This window comes from Nipponia nippon, unplaced genomic scaffold (assembly GCF_047370975.1).
Source record: "Nipponia nippon isolate SJK-2023a ecotype South Korea unplaced genomic scaffold, ASM4737097v1 scaffold_23, whole genome shotgun sequence".
Classification (NCBI taxonomy): Eukaryota; Metazoa; Chordata; class Aves; order Pelecaniformes; family Threskiornithidae; genus Nipponia; species Nipponia nippon.
In genome coordinates this window covers 901,293-925,290 of record NW_028262340.1, presented here as the reverse complement: position 1 = coordinate 925,290, position 23,998 = coordinate 901,293, and the positions used below count along the sequence as shown (strand labels likewise).

The 23,998-nt window shown below is 50.2% G+C and overlaps 1 protein-coding gene across 11 annotated transcripts in view; it reads left to right on the top strand.

Moving 5' to 3' along the window:
* The window catches only part of SCMH1 (Scm polycomb group protein homolog 1), a 74,915-nt gene that overhangs the window by 37,776 nt on the left and 13,141 nt on the right, over positions 1 to 23,998 (top strand). For 9 of the 11 annotated variants that reach the window (XM_087760541.1, XM_087760545.1, XM_087760540.1 and 6 more), the window contains 4 exons: positions 16,001 to 16,233; positions 16,793 to 16,919; positions 17,979 to 18,179; positions 18,856 to 19,041. In XM_087760541.1, coding sequence (XP_087616667.1) covers positions 16,001 to 16,233; positions 16,793 to 16,919; positions 17,979 to 18,179; positions 18,856 to 19,041 — 747 coding nt within the window. The remainder of the gene's footprint in view (positions 1 to 16,000; positions 16,234 to 16,792; positions 16,920 to 17,978; positions 18,180 to 18,855; positions 19,042 to 23,998) is intronic. The other 2 variants (XM_087760542.1, XM_087760547.1) reach the window with 2 other exon arrangements.

Sequence of the window (23,998 nt, the reverse complement as noted above, 5' to 3'; positions counted from 1 at the left end):
GCAGGAATCCCCGCTCCACTCCTCACGTGTCGTGTGCGGCATCTTACGTGTCTTTTCATGCCTCTTACACACGTGCTTTTTTACCCTTAAACACATATCCTGGACTTTTAGGAATATAAGGTGAGGTGGATTTCCTACACTAAGTGCTGGATGGCAGCTTTGAGCTCTGCTGGAAGGGCAGACTGTGTTCATGATAGTGTTAACTGCAGTTACTTTGCACAGGAGGTGCTCGTGACTTGTGGGTTCACTTCAAAGCTTTAGAAATTAGCTTTTTTTGACTGTTTCTGGAAGAGCTATTTGCCTGTCTGTTCTTACTGAGTCTAGCAGTCATCCTAGAGAAATACCGATTGAGAAATATTTATCTATCACAGCACATGTACAAAAACCAGCTGAATTAAGGTTTTGTGGGACATCGAACCTAAACTTACTGCAAAAGTTTTGGACTTTCCTGTTGCGTGGTGTTGTCAGAGTTCCAGAATTAGGGCAAAAGAGGAGAATGGTGTTTCCCCATCTTTGGATACTGCAGCACACAAAACCGAGGCCAAAATACACGGCATGCACATTACTTAACAAGGTGGATTTTTTCAACATAAGACCCTGAAGGTGTGTTGGGTAGGGAAGGAGTTATCCACATCTGCCAGGCCTGCGTGCTTTTCCGTTTGAGTCATGTAGTGACTCAACTGACATGGTAGATACAGTGCAGGAGGTAGCTGATATTTCTCAAGCTGAGAGCTTCCAGGTTTGGATTAAGTTGTGACGCACATAAGCAAGCGTACGCGTCTGTGCACTGCAGCGATGTCAGGCGGGAATGTACATTGGGAGGAAGAGATTGAAGGAGTAAAATACGTAGGTCGGCTGTTGTGGGTTAGCCCCCGTGGGCAGCTGAGCCCCCCCAGCCGCTCGCTCACCCTCCCAGCAGGATGGGACACAGAATCGGAAGGGTAAAAGTGCGAAAACTGGTGGATTGAGATACAGATGGTTTAACAGGTAGAGCAAAAGCGGCACGCGCAAGGCAAAGCCAGACGTTCATTCACTGCTTCCCATCGGCAGGCAGGTGCTCAGCCACCTCCAGGAAAGCAGGGCTCCATCACGCCTAATGGTGACTTGGGAAGACAAACGCCGTCACTCTGAACGTCCCCCCCCTTCCTCCTTCTTCCTTCAGTTTTCCATGCCGAGCACAGCGTCATACGGTGTGGGATACAGGCCGTTGGGCAGCCGGGGTCAGCTGTGCCCGCTCCCAGCCTGTGTGCTGGCCGGGCACCGCCAGAAACAGAGACCTTGACACTGTGCAAGCCCAGCCCAGCAACAGCTAAAACACGGGTGTGTTATCAACACTGTTTTGGTCACAAACCCAAAACACAGCACCCTACGAGCTATTATTGAAGAAAGTTAACTCTAGCCTAGCCAAAACCAGCGCAGTACTTCTGAAAAACCTTTTGAAGGCATTTTACTTTTTCTAAACTTCCTGCTCCCTGGGGAGTCGGGGGGCAACTCGAGCTTTCTTGGCTCTTCAACAGGACAGAAACAATCCTGTTCTCAGGTCACTGGTATAAGTGGAGCGTGGATTTGGAAAGCTGCTTTGGACAGTCCCTCTCCATTAAAAGCAGTACAGAAAATCAATACTTAGGATCGACCTAAAGAATGAGGATTGTTGCTTAGTTACTTTAAATCATGTCTGGGGAGAAAGAGAGCGAGAGAGGTGCACACACAAATGGAGGTGCCGCTGCTAAGGTTCAGGGCAAAACAGACTGAAGAGGGAAATATGAGACTGATAAAAATCACTGAGAAGAAAGAAGAAAGAGATAAGAGGCTGGTTAATGATTGTAGTTTCCGGGGCCACCCGCCCTCACCAGGGAGGTGAGATCCCATCAACAGAGGCCTTGCAGAGAGGAGATGCCTCCGCTTCTGTTATCCATGGGAAAATTGGGTTTTCATAACCCGTCACAGACTAGAGGGAAGTTCAGTCCTTTGTAGTCAGGGAAACACAGGCTGGAAGAGGACCCGTGAGAAGTTATTTTCCTTTCTGAAGTGGTTTGTGGGATGGAGAACTGTGAGCCCCTGGGGGAAGAGAGAAACCAATCTGAGGTCTTGTCAGGTCCCTCTGCGAGGCGGCTTCCAGCTCTGAGCCCTTCACCTGAGGAGGCGATGCACCGAGGAGTCTGTCTGCACCAGGTAAAGGGACACAGGCTGGGAAAAAGGGACTGAGCAGATGGGATCAGGGTTTTATGCCTATACATGCTGATTGTGGGCACAGGAATCTTAGAGGTTTTCTGCAAGGTCTGGGTCTTTGCACAAGAAATCATGTAGAACTCTCTTATTTACACACTAGCTTTAAATTTCAAAGAAATGCCTGCATTTTTCTGAGGTTTATGCTATGGTATCAGGAACTTTAGCTGTGATTTACCTCAAAAAGTGTGAGACGTTTACAGGACCCCCCCAGGAGCCCTGCTTACAGCTGAGCACTGGTGGCTCTGTGGACGATCCCAACAGTACTGCTGCTGGAAGCTGCTGTGGCAGGGGCAGGCTTCCCTGCAGCTCGTTTTCCAGGTCCTGAGAAATCCAGATTTAATCCATGCCCGCCCTAGGACCTTCCCCACACGCACATGCATACACACACTTCCGCCACTGTAGTAGCGTCCCGTAAGTCTGCTCGCCCGTGTTTAGTACCGCACTGCTGGAGGGCAGGGAAACACTCTAAGCTTAAAAACAAGCATGCAGGGACACATGCGGCCTGCGGCAACCTGCTCGCAGTCGCAGGTATCGCCATCAAAGTCTGTAACTCAGAAGGTTCTTGCGCCATTCCTCCATTTGGGCTATGCCTCCAGCTGATGCTGGGTTCCTCTGGAGTTCCCTGGTGGGTTCATTCCACCCTTTTCCACCCTTCTGGATGCTCTGTAACAGAGAGAGGGGTGACACCGCGCTGTGTGCGGGAGAGGGGCAGCAGTGAAAGTGTTAAGGCTGGGCGGTCAGAGCTGGAAGCAGCTCCGACGCTGGAATTTGGAGGAGTGGAGTTGCTGCCTTGGCACCAGCCCAGCTGGCGGGGAGGCCCCGCGCCCAGCCAGGTCGGGAGAGCGAATGCGGAGCACGTCCTCCCGTGCCAAGGCCAACGGGGAGCTGCAGCCAGGGCACTGGAGACCCTGGTGCTCGGTGCAGTTAAGCAGCAGGCACTTGCCTTGACTGCCTTCACCTGGGTCTGCTGCGAGCTGTCAGCACGCTGCTCCCTCTCCCTGGGCTTGGCTGCCTTGAGAGCGTTTCCCTCTGCTTGCAAAGCAAGCAAAAGTTAATAGTTTTAGATAGTTACCATGGGGATACGTTGAAGTGGAGCTCACATCCACTCCTGGACTCGCCATCTGTTGCATGCGTTACACAGCCTGCCCGTATTGCCGAAGAGACCGGAGCGTGCCGGCAGGGCCTGGCCTGCCCTCGCGTGGGTGCTGCGCCGGGAGCGGTAACTCCAGGAGGTAACGGAGGCACAGAATGCTGACCCTGGATAGAAAGTTCATGAAGTCCTTCATTTCTCACCACCATCGCTGCCATGTGATTTATTGGTTAGCTGCTTGGTGTCTTCAGATGAAGATGATGATCAGATGCTAGATTTTCTGCCCATGGGCAAAGGTAACGTGTATTTTATGACTTTTATTTATTTTTGATGTTGCTTGGTTTCTCTTCCTCCTGCGGGGTGAGAACACAGCGGTGGGTGGAGGTGCTTCATCAGGAGTAGCTGACAGGGCAACACTCAGGTGAGCTCCTGTGCTTTACTGCTTGGAGAAGATGGAAAATACTGATTACTGTCGCTTCAGGACTGGGCTGGGATTTGGAGCTCATACATCAAGCTGGGTGACGTTTGTTTGTGTCGAGGTGGCTGGGTTTGGGACCACACAGGTAGAGCTTATGTACCGATGGCGGGAGAAGGTTACACAAAGAAGCTGAGCACTTTCTCTTATCCACAAGTCTAATGTACATGCAGCCATGGCACCTCCATGTTGCTGCCTTCGAGACCGCTATCAGAAGATCCCAAGAAAAACTCTTGAGCTGTTTAGAGCACAGAGCCAAGGTGCTTAGCAGTAATCCTGGCTCGGCTCGGATTTGTGTCCTGGAATACGCGTTGGCTTTGGAGGTCTGGGGGCTTGAACAAGAGCAGCACTGCAGGAGGGTGCGCTGCTCCCCTGACCCTCGTTGGATGCCGACGGTGCCCGCGGTTCAGCAAACAGCAAATCTGTGGCTCAATGGGACGGTGAATCTGGCGTGTCAGAGACCTGACGTTACTGTGTGATGTCTTGGGGCTGGCAAGAGCCTCTGTGAAGAGGAGGTGACCTGGGAAAGGCAAAGTTTCCACCGTCCCCCAGCCTGTCCTTAATACCGGTGTTTTGGCCTTCCTCCCAACTTGAGTTTTCCTCATGTGTTTTATTCTGAAATATTTCATAACCCAGAGAGCCTGGGTTGTATTGAGGATGTTTCCTTCCCTTTTCCATCCCCCTTCCTGGCCCAAAACAGCATTTCAAAATCTCAGGATGTTACTGCATCTTTGCAGGAGGTTTCTGCAGGAGCATCGCTGGTGAAACCTTCCTCTCTGTGGGTGGGTAACGCTGGGGTCACCGCTCCGTTTCTGCAAGATCTCTGACCAGTAACAACACTTCTGCTGCTGGGACGTGGTGCGGGGCTGTGCGTGAAGCGTGTGTAGGCTGAAGGTCTGAGTGCTTTCGGGATGGAACTGGACAAACTCAAGGAAGAGCAGCGGGCCAGGTCTTTTATTTCTGGGGGTCTAAAAGTGTCTGACTCAGGATGTCCTGAGCTGCTGGTTACAAGCAGGGCTGGTGTCTCTGCCTAACCATCCTCTGCTGCCGGGTTTGGAAGCAGAGTTAAATAAGTCTAAGTGTGCCCAGTGTAACAGTTTGTATATCTTGAGGAGAGCCACAGGGAGTGCACGGTTTCCCATCTAGATGAAGTGTTTTAAACACTTAGTACTAAGAAGCCTGGCATCGAGGATTTAAGGCTCTGCGCCGAGTTTCTGCCTGTCACCAGCAGGCCTATGCCAGCCTTTGGTGACAGGAGCTTGGTCCCTTGTAGGGACGTGGCTTCTGATGCGGGCAAGTGCCAGAGGAACCAGAATCAACGACCAGATTCTCCTCACAAAGGTCTGTAAAGGCTGTGCACAGTTAATGGGATGGCTGTGATCAGAGCAGCGTATGCGCCTATATAGGGGAGAAATGGGCCCATTTGGTGGGATTTTTCACAGTGGCGTCATGGGAGCAAGAACGTTACATTATCTTCTCAGCACCGACTGGGTAGTTTCTACATTTTTTTTGTTTCCTCCCCATTTTTTGGAGAGGGGAAGCAAATGCTGTTGAGCCCAGCTCTGACCCTCGCTTTGGTGAACAGGTATATGTAGCCACGACGTGCTTTTTTATTGAATCTAGGAACTTCGTACTGAATATACGTCCCCACTTGTTATAAAGAGCGGACCTTTTGCGGCGTTGTCACAGTTCTCCTCTTGATCTTTGGTATTTTTATAACTTCTGAACAGCTTTAAAAAGAACAAAAGGTGGAATAAGCCGCACCCACCTAGCAGTCTCCTTGTTCTTTGTGCACTGATATGTTGAAGGTGTTCTGCTAATATTTAACCAGAAGCCAAAGCTAAAAAAAGAGCTTCAGAGAAGATCAGAACAAGCAGAAACCCCAGGAACAGTCCTGAATAGCCTGAATACGGCAGGAGTACAGAAACAGATTCTCAACATGGGGCTTTGGAAACCCACTGATAATTAATTCCCAGGGTAGAAGACGTGATCAGTCACTAGATTGCCTGTGGTGGCCTCTCTTGCCACATAGTTTCACTGAATGTGTGTCCTTGAGCTAGCTGGATATAAATAGCCATGCCGTCGCAAACTTCCCGCGGGCTGTAAATCTGTGAAGAAAGTCGGGACCTGTGTCCTGCCGCAGGCGTAGGTCGGGGCGGCTTGGGCGTGCGTGCACAAGCTGAAGTCGCACCCAGGCTGCAGGTTGGTTGCTTCCTAAGGCCACGGCTCTGGGATTTTCTTGAGGGCTGCTCTGTGGACCAGACATGTGTCAGTCATCCCGGGTGCTTCTGGCAGCCCTCGGTGGGTACGTGCTCTGCTGATGGCCTCTCCTGAAGCACCAAGCCTGGAAGGGCTGCAGTACGATGGTTTTCCAGAGGTGTGGAACTGAGTTTATGTATGTTGTCGGTGTCTGTGTCAGGACCAAAGGTGCCAGTTCTGCTCAGGTACCATCTGCTGCACGGCTCCGGGGGGTCACGGGTGGGCTCCTGCAGTTGCTGCTGGAGCACTCGCCATGTGTCCACGGGCACTGCCAGGCAGACGATCTCAGCCTGGCTTTGGGGTAATCAAATTAAGCTTGAGTATTGAAGTTCAGATTTTTACTTGATTTTGTTCTGACTTTGCCAGTAAATACTGGCATTGCCATTTCTCTTGGAGCTCCCTGATTGCCCCCGTATGGCTTCTTTCACCCACTAGTGCATCCCCTCAATCAGGAGCTTGAGTTTCAATTCTGCTGATGTGTTTCTCACGCTGGAGCTGCCCAGCTCAGTTCTCATCTCCTTTTTGTGGTTCTGAATTTCTCTGTTTTAATTCCATAGCTGCTTCACAGCTGATGAAAACAACACACTGCTACAACAGCGTTATTTTTGCAGTGGACTGGAGAAGGTGAGACTAATAGGGGGATCGCAGCAAACAAGAACCCAGGTTGTGTTGCACCCAGTTTATCTGGAATAAGAGGCAGTGGGATGGGGACAGGAGGAAAACTGCTGATTTGGGATGTGAAGAAGGTGATGATAGACAAATTTGGCATCTGCTTGTCCTCTGCATTTGAAGGTAGGCTCATTGCAGCTCCTTGTTGTCCGACCTGGTGGCTGGGCTAGGAGGAGGACCCTTGCTCCAGACAGGCTGGGGGAGCTGGTAGCCCCTGTGCTCTTGGCTGCACCTGCAAAGGAGCATCTAACTGGCCTTGCAGGACTGGACCCAGAGTTAAGTTGTCTGAGCACTGGATGCCGGCCCAAAGAGTGCAAGCCAAAGCCACCAGCTTTGTAAAAATGGGCTGCAAAGATTGCTGGACACTGGCTCATACAAGCGAGTGTTTCTCTAAGGGTGATGAGGATACTCTGCATACAATAAATAACAGCGCTGTTGCAATAGGGGCTGCAATTCTGTTGAGGGCTCCCTGTGCAATCCAGATCTGCACTCTAAATCCCTCGAACCAGCCCCACTGTCCAAAGCTGCCATTTTTCTCTGCAGTGTAGATGCCTGTGCCAGGTCCGTTCCCAGCATGGTCTTTCTGCTCCGTTTTTTGCCTTCTGGGAGCTGGAAGAGGGGATGGCAGGGAAAAGAGGGGCTGAAGAAGCAGGAATGTGCTGCTCCTCCAAACTCCAGCCGTATAATTGGCAGCATGAGACGTTTATGGCTGGTTGTGCAGATGTTCAACAGCAAACGTGCTGAGAGCTGAGGGGCTTACGAGCTGCTGTTCGGGGAGAAGCTTGCTTGGCTGCTCCAGTGGTGGCAGGCACGATGCCCTTTTCCCTTCTCCAAATGCCAGCTTTCGCAGTATTTTATAAAAAAGATGCATAACTCAGTTTACCCATTCATTTTATAATGCTACCCAGTGGATACAAAGTGGTTCATTTCTTTCCTGTATGGAGGAGAAATAAGACCTGGGTTTGGGGACTAAGTAAATCTGTGTGCTCAGCACTAAACTGAAAATGACTTTTGCTGAGGACAACGATTTGGGCATCCTTGCTCTTCACAGCGCTGTCGCTGTCTTTGTCTCTGATCATGAGCCAGTCACTTATCTCTGTTTATTTTGCCATCAGCAGAACGGGACTGGGCTGACCCCCAGCGCATTTTGATGAATAAGTCTGTTGTGTTGCGTGTCCGTAACACTTGTTGTGCCGGCGCTCAAAGCGCTTTCCCCCTGCATTGAGGAATATCTGCACACATATGTTTGTACTCTAAAAAGCATCAGTAACTGCTAAGTAATAATTAGAGTTACTGTCTCTGAAATGGTGCTGGAAATCGGTTAAAAACATTAAAAGATATTTTACATTGTATGCTAAGCAGAAGAGCCAAAGCAGTATGAAGGAACTCTTAAAAATGTTCCATCTGATCAAAGAGCTTTCTTAATAGGATCGGTGAAGGGCAGACTCGGGATGGCTCTCAGCACGCAGCGGGGCAAGGCAAAGCTTGGCCCTGGCTGAAGATATCCCTGGAAAGGCTGGAACTCTGTGGAACTGAGAATCCAGGGATCGGCCGCAGGTTTGGGGGCTTTTTGCTTGATTTTTAACCAGTGTAATGAGAACGTCTATTCAGTTCGTTTCTACCATGACGTCCAACGTCCTGATCTCTCATTTTTCCAAAGTGGAATCTTTTTCCCTGGCTCTTTCTGGCCACTGCTCTGCTTTGAGCTGTTGTTCTTGTGCAGTTAACGTTACAGCCCAAGCTCTTCCTCCTGAAGGGGCACCAGGCAGCTCAGAGCCCATCATTTTGCATCTGAAGGTAGGAGTGGTTTTCTCCACGTTTATTACTTTATATTTATCGGCATGACAGTCACCTGCTGTTTTCTTGCCCTGAAACTCGGTCTCCTAGCTTCTCTCTGGAGCTGCTCACGGGCTGCCACCGTCCTGTCTGCCCTGGGAAGTGTGAATCATGAGAAGACTTTCTCACCTCGCTTATCCCCTCACCCGGTCGCTCATGAATGCGTTGAGCAGTACAGATCCCGCTGCGGATCCCTGCGCTCTCCACGTAGACCTCTTTCCTCCCCAAGAATGACTGTGTGCCCCTACCTCTTCTAACCCTTGATTTATCCCTATAGAAACCTTCCTTCTTATCCCATGGCTCTTTAGTTTTTATAAAAGCCTTTGGTGAGGAGCTCGGAGGCTTATGGAAAGGCAGGCCGGCTGCGTCACATCCATCCACGTGGTCGCTGACCAGTCCAGACCCTTCCAGATTCGCAAGGCCAGGTTTCTGTTACAGAGGCTCTACTGACGCTGCCCAAGAGGGTCAGATTCCTCTCGGAGGGCGTGTTATTACATAAAGCCTCAGGTTTAGTTCGAAAAATGTTTTAACCAGATGCACTTTCTGCTTGGGTAAAATTAGCTGCTTGGGTTTAGCAAATGACGGGGTGAACGGGGCAGGCGGCGATGCACAGGAGGGCAGCCTTGGTGATGCAAAGGTCTCTTTGGGTTGTGAGTTCTGGGGTTTGATTCGTATGAGCAGATCCTGCAGGTCCAGAATAGTGGTTTTCTGGTCTTCAGCTCCAGCAGCGCCGACTGCAATCTTCAGTTGTTCTTTCTCACGTATCCGTGTGTGGTTTTAATTAGAGGCAGGACACCTGGGACGTTTTGCAATACTGTTATTGGTCTGGGACTTCACTGGTCACTAAACCTCCGGCTGTCCGTGTGTTTCCCAGCATCTCTGAGATGTGTTGCAAGGTGTAGTGATAAGCCTGGGAAGATTTTTTTAAGGTCCCTGGCTGCACTGCCTTCGAAAGTGCCGAGTGTAATGACCAGTATGGCTTAGGGCACACAGGAATGCTGCCTGGAGAGCTGTAAATGTAAGAAAGACTTGTGCAAAAAGCAAATAGCAGTTGCTGGCATCACTGTGAGTCTTGAGACTTTTTTCCCCAGTTGTTTTATTTACAAAAATAAAACAACAAAAATGCCACAGCTTGCGCCAGTGGGATGTACAGTGGCATCTGCAGTGCACAGAGCTCATCCAAGCGCATGCAAACAATTAAAATAAGAAAATTGCTGCTCCAGACGGTGCAGATTTCTGAGCGTTTAAGAAACGGGACACTCCTGGTGAACGTTCAGAGCCTTTCTCAGGTCCAGCAAACGCCTAAGACATTGCTTTAGTTTTAAGCTCTTCTTCATGTGCCTACGGATGTCCTGCCCAAAACCAAACATTAAAATGCAGCCTGATCGTCAGGACGAGCAGGACGGAGACAGTTTTAGGGACCATGGGTTTGCATTTTTGTGCATGCTGCCGTGTAACCGCTGGCCAGCGAGGTCTGGGAGGGGATCAGTGAATAAAGCACCTCATGGCTTCCAGCGAAGGCAACAGCAAGTTTCAGTAGTGGAAAGCTAAAACTAGACAAATCTTGTGTGAAAAGAAAACGCATCTCTGGGAGTTAAGATAGCTGATCACGAGAACATCTAGAACATGCCGAATCATGCAGCGCTTGGATCCTCTTGCTGCATTGTATGAGATATATCCTCCGATCTCTCAGCCTTAGCTCAAGCAGATGTTTTAGGCTGGAGAACAGGAATCCCTGCAGGAAATATTGAATTATCGGAATAATTGCATTCTGACTTTTAAATTTCGGGATTTGCAGAATTGTTCTTAATCCCTGTCCTTGCAAGGAGCCCATGTCTCCCACCCATGCTCTGACCTTTTCTCCTGTGTTACGTCTGCCTAGCCTGCTGGGAGCTCAGGACATACCAAGTCGTGAGCCTTCCCAGAGACGGTATTTATGTCCCAGTCGTGCTTGTGGTGGCCAGTGGTGACGATCTCTGCTTTGGGAAGAATCACGGAGGTTTGAAGCTTTCACATCTTACTCTTGGACAGGCACTGAGCTCTGGTTCCAGTCCAGCTCCAGCCTTCAGGATGTCTACGATTGAACTGCCGCATCCAGGGAAGGATTCAGCCAGATCTCAACAAGATTCCTGTTCTCTGGCAAATTTGCTTATATTAAATGTGTCTCTCTAACCCACCTCTTTGAGTCATGCTTCTGACCGTGCAGTGCTGAAGATGGGACAAGGGGCAGCTGGAGCACCAAAGACCCACTGGACGGGTGGCCTACAGGGCATTCTTCATAGGTGCTTTAAAACGGATATGAATGGCGTGTTCAGGCTTCTCAGAAACCACCCCCTGTGTTTTGGGACACTGTAATGGTCATTACTGGTATCTCTAGAGAGAAGGGGTGTGAGCTACAGCTGCATCTGAGAGTACGGTAGCCCTTAGCACGTAAAATGGAGATTTTGAGTTTTGTGGTCCAGCAGCTGTTAGTAAATGCAGACTGTTAAACAGCTGGTGTATGGGAGAGAAAGGTAGGAAACCGTTCTCCATCTTCAACTCCTCTGTTCCGTGTTTTCCTACATGTTTTGGCTTTGTTAGTCTTATCCCAAGGACATAATTTTGTCTTCTTCAAGCTGTGACAAGCCTGAGATAAGCTGATGAGGGACAAATGTTGCTTTCTAGTATTGGCTAACCCTCAAAGCGGGGACGGCAACTTTACAGAGTCTTCTGTAAATAATAGTTTGAGTCACAGTGCAGTAAGCAGCTGCAGGTGCTGCTGGTGCCGTGTGTCAACTGGCAAGGGATATTTTGGCATTAGGAAAAAGAGCCTACAGTCTTGAATTCTCTGTCAAGTCTCTTTGTTTCTGCAGGAAGCTTGGGACTCTTGTTTAAACTAATCCTTCAGTGATTAACAGCCCAGTCAGTGGTGCCTGTCTTTTCTTTGGCTCCGAGTTCAGCAATGTTTGATCCTGCATCTTTAGGGTGATGTTTCTGACTGCAGCCAAACTGATCCGATGCCAGCCGGCCCAACAAGGAGCCGGCCCATTCCTCCGTGTGACCAGGATGCCTGTATGACCCAAAACAAGACCGTTCAGCCAGCAGAAAACTTGCGTTGATTAGTTTTCTGTTCCGTTGATGAGCTGAAATGATTAACCATGAGTTCAGATCACAGAATAATTCAGGTCAGAAGGGATCTCTGGAAGTTGCATGGCCCAACTCCTTGCCTAAAGCAAGGCCAGCTTTGGAGTTGCATTGGGTTACTCAGAGCTTGTGCGAGCGCCAAAGCTGTGGGGCAGAGAGATGCTGCTTTTCTCAGCGACAGCAAACTGTTGATTTCTTTAAGTAAAGAGGGCCCCACTTGATTTTCTGAAAATTTGGCTCCCCTCGGTGGCTCAGGGTGGGGTGAAGACAGTGGCACAAGGAGGAAGAAGGCGGGGATGTCCCTGGCAGATGCTCACTGTTGGGCTGGCACCATCGCCAGCTGAATAGGACACAGTAAGTCGAAACTTTTGGCAGTTAAAGGATATGTGGGCAATGGTTTGCAGCTGTGAGATAAGCCCGCTTGCCGGGCACAGCCGTTACCGCTGCCGGAGCTCGGCGGGTGTTGGGGTGGGTGCGAGCAGGGCTGAGCCCTCTGCACCGCTCCTTCCCGCAGCGATCCTGTGCTTCTTGACCACGTCCGTGTAACATCAGGGGCTGGAATCCTGAAGGAAACTAACAGGCACCTGGCAAAAACTTTAGGCTCCTTTAGGAAGTATCCAGTCACTGGAAGTGGTTATAAATGCCTCGGTGATGAGACGGCAGCGTGGCCAGCCGTAACTCTGTGGTTTTGTGGCCGTGCCGCTGCCAGGCAGGGGGGATGGCTCCACTCTGGCGTGGTTGGCGTCCCCTCGTCACGCTGGTTCTGTGCAGCTCAACGCGTCTGGTAGGGCCAAGAGAAATGAATGAGCACGGGCAGGTGTTTTCTGGTTAAAATCAAACAAAAAGCCAGGCAAGTCTGCTGAATGGTGTTGGATCGTGGGATGATAAGACTTTGTTTCGTTAAATTGCTCCGGGTCAGAAAAATGTCTGTGCGTTATATCGGTGTCATTGAAGCAGCCACAGCAAAAAATACTAGTGCGTATTCAGCAATGTATTCAGCATTGTATTCAGCGTTGTATTCAGCAACACTGTTAGGCACAAAGCAACAATCTAGGTCATTTTCTGTGTATTTGTACCCTGAGCTGGCTGCACGTTTAGATGTAACTTAGCCGGTTTCGTTGAACGGCTCCTCCGTCCCCGCGGGGGCTGTGGCCGCGGCAGGGACGTGCTGCCATGGGTGGCAGGCGCAGTGGAAACTCCTCTGGCGTGGATGAATGAAATGAGGTTTCCTGTCGTGTGGTCGGCCCACACCGAGTTATGTGCTTTTATTGCCCTAAAAACAAAGCAGTGGTTCTTTAAGCCTGGCAAATGAACGTTACCTGTAATATCTTCACAGCTGAAGTGGACAATAGATCTTTCTATCATATGTTGTACCAAAAGATGAGGTCATTTTGTGTTATAAAATTATACAGTGAAAGCTTGCACACCAGGAGTTCATCTGACATCGGTCGCCTTTTCCCTGGCACTGGGATTTCTCTGCAAACTGGTTCCAGCCTGGGAGCCAAGGGTGCAGTTCAGCTGCTCTGCCTGCCGCACCCCAGCTTCCCAAATGCACCATTTCTGTGGGTTTTTCACTAGTAAAACTGATATCGTGCGTTTGCTTCACAGCTTGTCTGTAGAATCCTCGATTTCTCTTCCAGGTTAGAGGAACCTCGTGGTGGCACAGCTTGGTTTAGACACTTAGCATCGGTGCAGATGGCAAACGAAATGCCCCTGCCTTGCTTTACACATCCCTTTGATGTTTAAAAGTTTCTCTGAAGTACAGAGCAGTTCCCCTGTGTTTATCCTTGTTCTGTCAACTTGTGGGATTCTAGTAAATCCTTTAATACAAGTATTTCTCTGCTGAGATCAGTCGTAAAGCGATTTGGTGATCAGTGCCTGTCCTGTCTGTGCCGTTCCTCTCTGCTAGCGCAGCTCGGTGCCAGATGTCACCTGTAGCAGGTGACGCTCACCGTCCTGGAAAACCATCAGCTGTAAGAAGCCCTTGAGCTATCGTATTCCTTTTCTTGCCCTCAAAGTAGTCTTGCCGTTAATATTAACATCTCAAACGAGGAGTAGTAAAACCCTCTTTCTACTGCGATTCTCTGTATCTGCCTGACACAAAAAAAGACATTACTTGGGAAGTTAGACAGATCCCTGAATGACTCTGTATTTCTCCCTGGCATCTGATACAGAACACTCATGCATAAAAGCAAGAAAATAAAATTAAAACAAAAAAAAAAAACTTGAGGGCACCAGAAACCTTGCCCTGCCCACATGACAAGCAGAACGGGGCCCGTTCCTGGATGCACCGTGTTATTCGCACCAGTGCAAAGTGAGGCTGGGGGGATGTAAACCACCCGAGGACAACTGCGGGACGTTCTGCACTTCACTGTTTGTGCAGGTTACTCATAGAAACACCCCGGAGCTCAGTGCGGGAGGGCAGGGTCAGCAGAGTTCGTCGTCTCACAGCAGCGAGTGGAAGCGTACGCAAGATTCGCCCGTGGCAGCAGTCATTGCCGACAGCGGGAGGAGTGGCACTGGTGTTCCTGGCCCTTCTCCTGCCAGCTGCTGACCTCTGCATCCTAAACGTGCCCTGGCGAGGCAGCCTCGCTGTGACACTGAGCTGGCAGCTCGGGGTCGGCTCCGTCTGCCCTCCTGCCCCCTGCACGGCCGTCTTTGGCACTGCCACGAGACAGAGATGCCCGCGTGGCTGGAGGCCGGGAGTCCCGACGGCAGCTTGGACCTGGAGGAGTGCCTGGCCAGCGTGTCCACCCGCGTGAAGTCGTCTAGTCCTGCCGCGAGATGACATCAGCCCTGGTTTCGAGATGCCTGAATGAACCATTCGCTCAGGTTTTCCTGGACCTGGCAGCCAGGTTCAGGCCCAGTCTCCCCGTGGAGAGCACAGGGTACCCCAGAGTCGAAGCTGGTGAATGGAGTCAGACCAGAAGAGCAAAGCAGAATCCTCCACCTCCAGTGGCTCGTTCATGTAAGGCCAAAATCAGCTGCCACTGATGGGACCTTATACAGATCTCCCCATACCAGCCATGCCGCTTGCTCGGTCTGTGCCTTCGTTAGCAGTGAAGCAGTTAACAGAGCTGCCAGCTCACTGCCGTGTACCTGGAGTATCTCCTGACTCGGGGCTTGCTGCCGTCACCTCGCAGCCCACTGATCTTCTCCGGACCCTTAGGAAGCTGGACCTGTCTCGGTTTGCTGCTTCCGAGCTGTCGGCAGGGAACAGCGCCTTTGTGCCATGGGAATGAGTCCTTGCTCACAGTAACTGCTCATAAAACCCTCCGTAGAAAAACCTTGAAAATCTCTTTATGTACCCACAGTTGTGCCACTGTTAGGGCTACGTGCCATCCTGGTCTCAATCTTTTAGGGCACTCTGTTTCCTTTGGCAAGATTTTCTTCTTAACTCTAAAGCTCCTCACTTCATGAGTGGTTGTTTTTTTTCTAATTCAGAGCCCTCACGTTGAACACACAGTGAGGTTTCCAGGTCTGAAAAACAAGATATCCTAAAGGTCACCGTGCATTTTTCAGAATCTAGGAGGGTTTTGTTTTGTTTCTTTTTAGCAGAAATTGAAATCAAAAGGAAACGTTGGTCTGCTGAGCTGGGCCAGTTCATCTCTAGCCTTTAGCAGGACTTGGGAAAGATGAGTGACCAAATTCAGGGTATTTGTGGGCAAATACACCAAAAACCTGGTTTTGTCATGAAAAGCGTGAGAAGATAAGAAGGAACTGACCGTGTGCTGGCACTTCTCTTGCCTCTGGCAGTACGCGAGAGGAGCAGGCCGGCTGACCCAGCTGAGATGAGCTGTTACGCAGGGCCAGGAGCAATAGTCCTTGCAGGCATCGAGGATGGAGCTGGTACCTTCCACTGCAGCTCACTGGTAATTTAGGGACAGAGCACATCTGACTTTTGCCTTGAGAGAGGGGATTTCCAGCACAGCACTGGCTCTGTGACTGTCAGGCAGGTCTTGACTGGTCCTTCCCCTAGGGATGCTTTCAGTGCATTTTACACCATCGCTGGCAGGTCACCACTCGCAGGGGGAAGAGGTGTAGGTGCCAGTTATTTTCAGGAAGGAAGGTATGGCTGAAAGCGTGATCCTTCTGGAGTGCAGCCCAGTCCAGGCTAAGCCCCAGTGTCCCACAGCTCAAGGGCTGAACCAAGGATCAGTGCGTTTGGTTTTTATTCTGGCATGGAGAGCAGTAGCCTCCATTCAGGGGGCTGTGAGTACTCCAGGTTTTTCCATGTGGCACTGTTTAAAGATGGAGGCTGCTCTTGTTTTGATTCTCGCCTGATTTAATTATATTTGCTTTTTCTCTTTTTATTTCAGTTGTGATTCCAAAGAGCCCTTTACCTGCCTCCGAAGTAAACTCGGAGAAACCTAGCATGCACAGTAGCACAAAGACTGTTTTGGGGCATCAACAAGGGCAAAGGCGTCGCAAAACAGGGAAGAAGCGTGGTCGAACGACCAAAGCGCTAATCCATCACCCCATGCCTACACCCTCCAAGTCAGTGGAGCCTTTGAAATTCCCCAGAAAGAGAGGCCCCAAGCCTGGCAGTAAGGTAAAAGCTGATGCTGATGCAGGCGGGTGAAAAGCAGGTGCTGCAAGTTCTGCCATGGGATGGTGCATGCGTGTGTTTGTGCACGTTTGTCTCAGCCTCTGGCTGTGTGACTGCAGCAAGTAGGAGACCAGAGGGGTATGTGGGCTGGGAACATCCCTCAGAGTCCAGCCCCAGAGCTGTAGAGAATGTCTGTGTCCTAAAGATCATTTCCATCAAGAAACTGTGTCTTTGGAGCTGCATTAGCTGTGAAGTAGCATGGCAGATGCTGTGATCATGACAGGATGGCCAAACGGTGGAATAAGCTCTTCCATCCATCGTGTGTAGCTAGTCTAAGTCAAGCAGAGGTGGCAGATCTCAGGCTTGTTATTTTTTCAGGATTGTGGTTTATAAAATACACACATATTGATTACTAGGTTCTTGAGACTCCCCGTCATCACCATCAGAAGTGTGTCATGTTCCACAGTGCCTTGTCTGTTGGATGCAAAGGAGAGAGTGTAGTGATCATGGGTGGTAAAGGAGAGCAGGGATAAAAGGAGAAATATCTCCTCTTTTTCTGCAGAGGAAACCTAGGACATTGCTGAACCCAGCACCCACCTCTCCAACAACCAGTACCCCAGAACCAGACACAAGCACTGTGCCTCAGGACGCTGCTACAATCCCCAGCTCTGCCATGCAGGCTCCCACAGGTAAGGGTCTCGAACCGCATTCTTGACAAGATTGCACAGTTAGGAGCTGCATCAGTCAGAAAGCGATACACCGAGGTACTCCCATTTCCTCCTAAACCCGTACACCAGCAAACGTTACAAGTCCAGAAAGGCTGGCCTAATAGAGAGCGTGTCGGGAGGAAAAGAGAGGCACACGAGTTCAGATCAGCCGTTCGTTTATCTCTCTGTCCGTTTTGGAAATAATGATGTCCTAGGAAGATTGCAAGTCCATCTGGTCAGTGCAGGACCCCTCTCCCTGAGTTACCACGTGCATGCTAGCGACTCCGCAGCTCTCGAAGGGTGCTTCTCCTGGCCCATCGTGCCCAGAGGCAGTACAGTGTGCGGCACCTCTCGTGCATCCAGAGCGTGAGCTCTCCCAAACTGTGCCAGGCACAGCTGCTGAAGCTACAGCAAGATGCTGAACAACCGCTGAACGGCAGTGGCAATGATCTGTTCAGCTACAGCCAGGATATTGAGGAAAACAGGGACAAGAGGGAGCAGGGGAGGAGCAGGAGCAGCAGTGCAGAGCGTACGCGCTGCTACAGCTGTGAGATGTAGCTGAAGATGAATCTGGGCAGGAAAGTCTAATGCAAAGCTGCTTTTTATGTGTTCGGTCAAGCACTGGATATGGGCTGAGCCCTCTGTTTCCCCAGACCGTAATTGGCCAATTTTCAGAGGAACCTGAAGAGCCCAGTTTCCCTAAAAAGTGTGGGGGCTGCGTTCCTTCATCTCCTTTGGACATCACAGGCACCTTACCTGGCTGGCATGGGAATTGCTTTGCAGCCTGCCTTTGGCAGCTGGGGCAAGTGTAGGAGAAACAGCAGCAGCTTGGAAGGAGAGCGTGAGGCAGGGAGATTTTGGAGGTGATTCCCCTCTGTAAGTGGCTCTGCTGTTAGGATGCAGACAGGCAGTCGTGGTGGATTCCCCTTTGTGAGTGATTTGAGAGTCTTAAAATCTCAGCATCTCTCAGGTTGGATTTTAGGCATCTGTTTCTTGCTTTCTTGAGTGGGTTAATGGCAAACACGTTTCTCATCTTGGCAGTTTGCATTTACTTGAACAAGAACGGCAGCACTGGGCCCCACCTAGACAAGAAGAAAGTTCAGCAGCTGCCGGACCATTTTGGACCAGCTCGAGCTTCTGTTGTCCTGCAGCAAGCAGTACAGGCCTGCATTGATTGTGCTTATCATCAGAAAACAGTCTTCTCCTTCTTAAAACAAGGCCACGGGGGAGAGGTCATCTCAGGTGAGAACTGGCCTGCAGCACTTTGCCTTCAGAGATGTCATTGCAAGAATTCAGTCCTTGGAAGATGTCTCTCCTGAAGCTTGGTGCAGTCATGGGCCAGGGGCAGACAGAAGATTTCTGTCTTCTCTTTCTTGCCAAACATCTGTGTCATGAAGCAGCAGCTAGCGGCTGACTCAGAGCAGAGCAGTTAGCGCGGCCTCCGGGCACAGCTGCTGGAGGAGGCAGCGTGCAGCCCCGGCGTCAGCCCGGGCAGCGTAATGCTTCGCCTGTCGTCCCCCAGCACTGCCTGAGCCCCCAGGAGGAAGCGAAACGGGTGGGATTTTCAGAACTCCTGACGGAAAGACAAGAAATACCCCGGTTTTTAATTTTGCTTTTAAGCCCGTGTTTACCCGGATGCTGGGAGTGCAGGCCCCTCCTTGAATGCCTTTCCATTCCCTCGAACGCAGCGTCTCAGCCACTGCAGCCCCGTACCTGATGCTGGGTGCAGCAGACTGGTTTTAGCCTGTCCCGGGGAAGCGAGCTCGCCAGCGCTCAGCCAGCGGAAGGCAGTGGCTTTTGTTTGCTCTAGTCTAGACCAGCGATGCTGAGATACAGAAGCTGGCTGTGCAGCCCTGGGCGTAGGCTCCTGCCTTTGCTGGGGGTTTACGTGTTGGGCTCTGTTTGTTTCTGTCTCCAGCTGTGTTTGATCGGGAACAGCACACTCTGAACCTGCCAGCAGTAAACAGTATCACCTACGTCCTCCGCTTCCTGGAGAAGCTCTGCCACAATCTTCGCAGTGACAACCTCTTTGGGAACCAGCCTTTCACTCAGAACAGCCACATGCAGCGCTCACACGAGTACGACCACGACAGGTATCTACCAGGTAGGAGCTGGGGCGGGGGTGGCGTTGTAGGGACCCCAGGTGCTCCGTGCCTTAACCCAGATTTTATCTTTATCTCAGGAGGCAGGCGTGTGTTTCAGAGCCCTCTCTGCAGGGTTCATTGCATCACACCTAGTGTCACGCACATGCCCGCAGGGCTCTTTTTGCACAGGATTCAAGTTGCTGTATTTTCTGCCTGTCGGTCTGATTTCCATCTCTGCCTGTAGGTTTCCGCTCATCCGTGCTGTCTCCTTGTCTTCCCTCCTCTCCTTGTCCCCCAGTCCTTCCCGCTTCCTGTAATCTGATTATAGTGACTTCATCCAGTTAGGAATTGAGGTGAAAGACTCTGCATGAGAAATAGAAGAGTGATAACATGCAGCAGGTAAATGGTAATTAGAAATGGAATTAAAACCTAGCAGAGCAGTTTCCACAGTGGCTGTGAATCTGCTGCCAGCAGCCAGCACATCCAGCCCTCGGTGAAAGCTTAGCCTCTTCAGAGATGATGCACGCTGCAGCGATCTGAGGCATAGGTGGCTTTGTTTTTCTTGGCACGGCTAACGCTCCACTGCGTTGAAGCAACGCCCCCGGCAAGATAGTTCACGCCACGATGCAAATCATCAGGCTGCAAAATTGCTTTTAAGCGAAAGCGGCGGAAAACAAGAAGACCAATAGTTTTTCCCGCAGTGCTGCGTAGTGGCAACAGCCCCTGGGGTGACAGCTGCCTCGCTGGGCTGGCTGCGGGGCTCTGGGGGAACTGCTGCTGCGGGAGTGCCGGTCAGGGAGAGGATAAAAGCTATCTGCACCCTCATTAGGTGGCTGACAAGTGTCTTGTGCTGATCTGCTCTCCTGTCTTGCTTCCTTCACTACCTTTCTGCCTCCCGAGTCAGTAAATAGCTGTTTGAGGTCTTTCCAAAGTTAATCCTTTGGATAGTTATGGCTCTGACGAGAAGAGCAAGAATTTCTAATGTCAAAGGATAAGCACTTAGGAAGAACTGTTCAAGGACGAGTTGCTGAGCATGAAGCTTAGGGGCAACAGCCTAATGCCACAGTGCTTCGTTGCATCTTGCAAAGCACCCATGCTCAGGGGAAGGGATTAGCAGCAGTTAAAGAGCGTGAGGGTCTCGGTGTGACTGTCCTCTGCTTCCTCCGTGGCTGATCAGCTGCCTGCAGGCTGAGGCTGTGCAGAGCCCTGCTGCAGCCAGCCATGCCGGGAGCGGGGAGCTGTGCTGTAAGAAGAGGAGCTGTAGGAGGTGGGCTGGCTGCTGTGGCAGGTCCAGGAACAGCATGTCTAGTTACTGGGACTAGAGGTTACCCCTCCAGGGAATCCCCAGGTAGAAGAAATCCCCATGTTTCAGTTTGGAAGTACCCTGTCATCTTGAGATAGGGCAAAACCAGAATGGGAGGAAGAGGACCCAGGGTCTGGGCATGGCAGCGGGCTTGGATGGAGAGGGTCCTGTAGCTCACACACATGGTTTCTAGCCACCATGAGATGTCAGTGGTGTCTGTGCTAAGAGCTGGGCTGTTTGGCAGGGTGGAAAAGTATAAAGAGCAAAGTCAGGATTCAGGGGAGCTCAGGCAGAGCACCAGGTACGGCACAATGCTGAGCCGCCCATCCTGAACTCTTCGTTAGAGTGTTTGCAGGGATTAAAGAAAGATTAACCACAGTCCCGAGAAGTGACAACACCTGGTCCTGTAGTTCGTACTGATGTCTCGGGGATTGTTGAGCATCTGATCCTCTAACATTTTTCTCAAGCACCTGGAAGAAGATGATAAACATTGTTACCTACACATTACAGTGGCTTCTGGTGAGGGCAAAGGAACAGTACTGGTGATTTTGAGAGGTTAGGGCTGGTCATGGAAGAATGAGGACGCAGTTGTACATCAGCTTAAATCACACCAAGTGTCGAGGCTGCCGTGGTCTCACCTTCAGCTCTGTGTGTCCTGCCTTGTTTCCTCTACAGTACAGGTGCCCTGAATGGGGCTCCATCCAGAGAACGATCACTGGTTAGGACTGGGAGCTGGTCTCAATTCCCAGAATAAACTCGCTTTCCAGGAGCACCACTGTGGGTGCCGTGGAGAATTCATGCTTGTGCTTGCGGCAGGAGGAGGAAGGTCTGCAGCAGCCCTTAGGTCAGCTGCATCCTGGCGTTCTGCCTTGCTAAGTAAGGCATAATCATGGAAATAAGGGGAAATAGATCAAGTTGTACATCAGGAAACAGTAGATTTGCAAGAAAACGGGAAGTAGATTGTTGTTAATAGGAACAGGGATGGGCTGTGAAATGTTGTGAACATGTAGATCTGATCTGGAGCCATCTGAAAACGTAAGACTGGAGGGACCTTCTGGGCCATTGAACCTTGGGTGCTGTTACTGCAGGCACCACAGCATGCGGTGTAGCTTTAATTAACTCTGGAGTTGGGGACTTTGCTCTTCCACTGGAGGCTGCTCCAAGGTGTTTTGCTGAATTTTTAGAAACTAAGTTGTAGTTTCTAGCCCAAATTTCTTCTTGGGCAACTTGGTATCCATGTCTCCTTGTCTTAACATTGCCTTTTAGCTTAACTTAGTTCTCCTTCTTCTGGAATTAGAGTGTAGTTGTATCCTTCAGGGGAGCTTGCCTTTTGGCTTCTATGGTAAGAAAGGCTCTCTGCTCTCCTCATCTAGTGTTGGTTTGAATTAAACTTCGTGAGGTGACCAGAGGGCCACCGAGCACTCTGGGGAAGAGCTCATGGGACCCGGTGCCACAGCACTGGCACCACCATGTTCCCAGGCAAAGTCTCTGGAAGCCGCTTTTTGCCGCTGTATCCTTGTAGCCGGTGATGATCAACCCGTCCTGGTCGCGTACCCAGTTCTTCTGATCTGTTATTGTCAACCGCAAGTTCCCAGCTCACGGGACAGTGCTTCAAGTGTACATCTGCGTTTTGCTGCTGGATTTACCTCCTTTCTGGTGCTCCGTTCTGTATATAAATATTTCTGCATAATTTCAAATGCTACTTTGTCTGGCCTGACGTGGGAAGTCATCAGCAGATTTCGTTGGTGAATCTCTAAAATTTGTGTGAAAGTTATTAATAAAAATATTAAGTGACACGGCTCAAGAATGATCCTCAAGAAAATTCATTAGCAATTGCTCTCCGACCTCCTGTTCTCGCTCAGTGCTCTGCCGACCGCTTTTCCCCTCAAATCAGGTGTTTGTGCACGTAACGGCTTCTGGTAATCCTCGTGTTCTCTGTGGTGGTTCGCCATATCAAACGCCTTGCTGAATTCCAGGTAAATGGGATTGACCACTCTTTCTTTGTGTGATAGATCAGTCCTTTTCCCATGATAAGGAAGCGATTGGGTTAGTCTCCTCTGATGAACGCCTACCGCAGTATGTGCCATATGTAATTGCAGTGTTTTCCCCACCCTTTCCTTCAGAACCTCTTACAAGCCTTGCGATACTGCTGAGGTCAGACGTGAGCATTTTGTTGTGAAAATAATTTTTTCACCTTCTTTTTTAAATGTTAGCACCGTGTTTCCATTCACTCTGAGTAGCGCGTCACTGAGGTTTGTTAGAATTTGCTGCGGCAGACCCAGGGTTTCATGTGCGCCTTCTTTCCTAAGTTACGTTTTGGCTTCCTCTGCACCCTCACGTCCCCGCGTTTGAGTACGTTCAGTCATTTGACTTCCACTTCTTAGTCAATGGTGTATATTTTCGTTCCTGCCATGTTTCTTTTATCCTTTGAGCCTTGCCCCAGTGTTCAGCATGGCTGTGACTGGACGTGAAGGGTGGGATTTGTTTTGCTGAACGCAGGTGGATGTCGCAGAGGCATCAGCGCCGGAGCTGGTTGTGTAGGCACGCTCTGCCGTCGGGGAGGAGGCACCAGCGCAGTCTGCAAGTTACAGCATCCCAAAGTAGGAGCCTTGACTTTGACTTGGTGAAATGAGGTGAGCAGACTCTCGCTGACTCTAAAGGCACCCGTCCTGACGGCCTCGGGATGGCCAGCAGCACACACCCAGGCAGGGGCAGATGTGCTCTTCTTCCCAAGTTAGGTGAGGTGAAATATCCCTCAAAGCTGTCCCATCATTTCCAGGCAAGGACGTTTTTTCTCTTTTTTCTCGGTTTTTACCTTTCTGCACAGTACCCTCTCACTCCGTTCCCGTGCACTTGTTACTTCTGTAGCTGAAAACACGGTCTTGGCTTTCTCTTTGCGCTGTGTCAAAGGACAGAAGGAGTTAAAACGTTCACTTCGTCCCTGTACTCGCCATCCTCTGAGGTATTCGACTCCATGCTGAGCAGGTCCTTTTCATCTCCAGTAAATGATCTGCTCGTTCTCAGCATCCTTCTCGAAGTGAACATTTATCCACTTAGGTGTGGGGTCCTTTCCTCCCAGATTATTTCCTCGCTGATGATACTCATTCACGATGCTTATGGCATCTTTTGAACTGAAGGCATTTTCTTTTTTTCCTGATGATCTGCAGCGTGACTGCTGAGGGCAGCTCTATGTATTACTCCATTTCTTTATTTTCTGAAAATTTGTCCTTTAAAATCGGAGACCCTAACGACAGACCTACTTTTGGTTCAGCCTTCCATTAATTTACACTGACCTAAGTTCTGATTCCCTGGGTTATCTTCTACAGCCTGACTTTCTGTGTTTGCATTACTTTTAAAATCAACCAATGAAAAAATAACCCAAACCAAAACCTGATAAAACCTTTAAAAAGCATCACCTTTTCTTGTGGTTCTGTGACTGTTTGGTGAAGAAGGTCATGCAGTTTTACAGTTAGAGATATCCAGAGAAGTTACTAAGAGCATTTGTTTCCCATCTTTGTCTGGGCAACGAACGTTTCTTACAGGGACTTGTCCTGAGGACAGTATTTGCCTTTCTAATAATGTTATAGTGATTTTTGATCATACTTGTATGGAGTCCCAGGGCCTCAGTATAAGCAGCGTATCTTTTGTTTCCCCAAAGGATTTTGATAGAACAG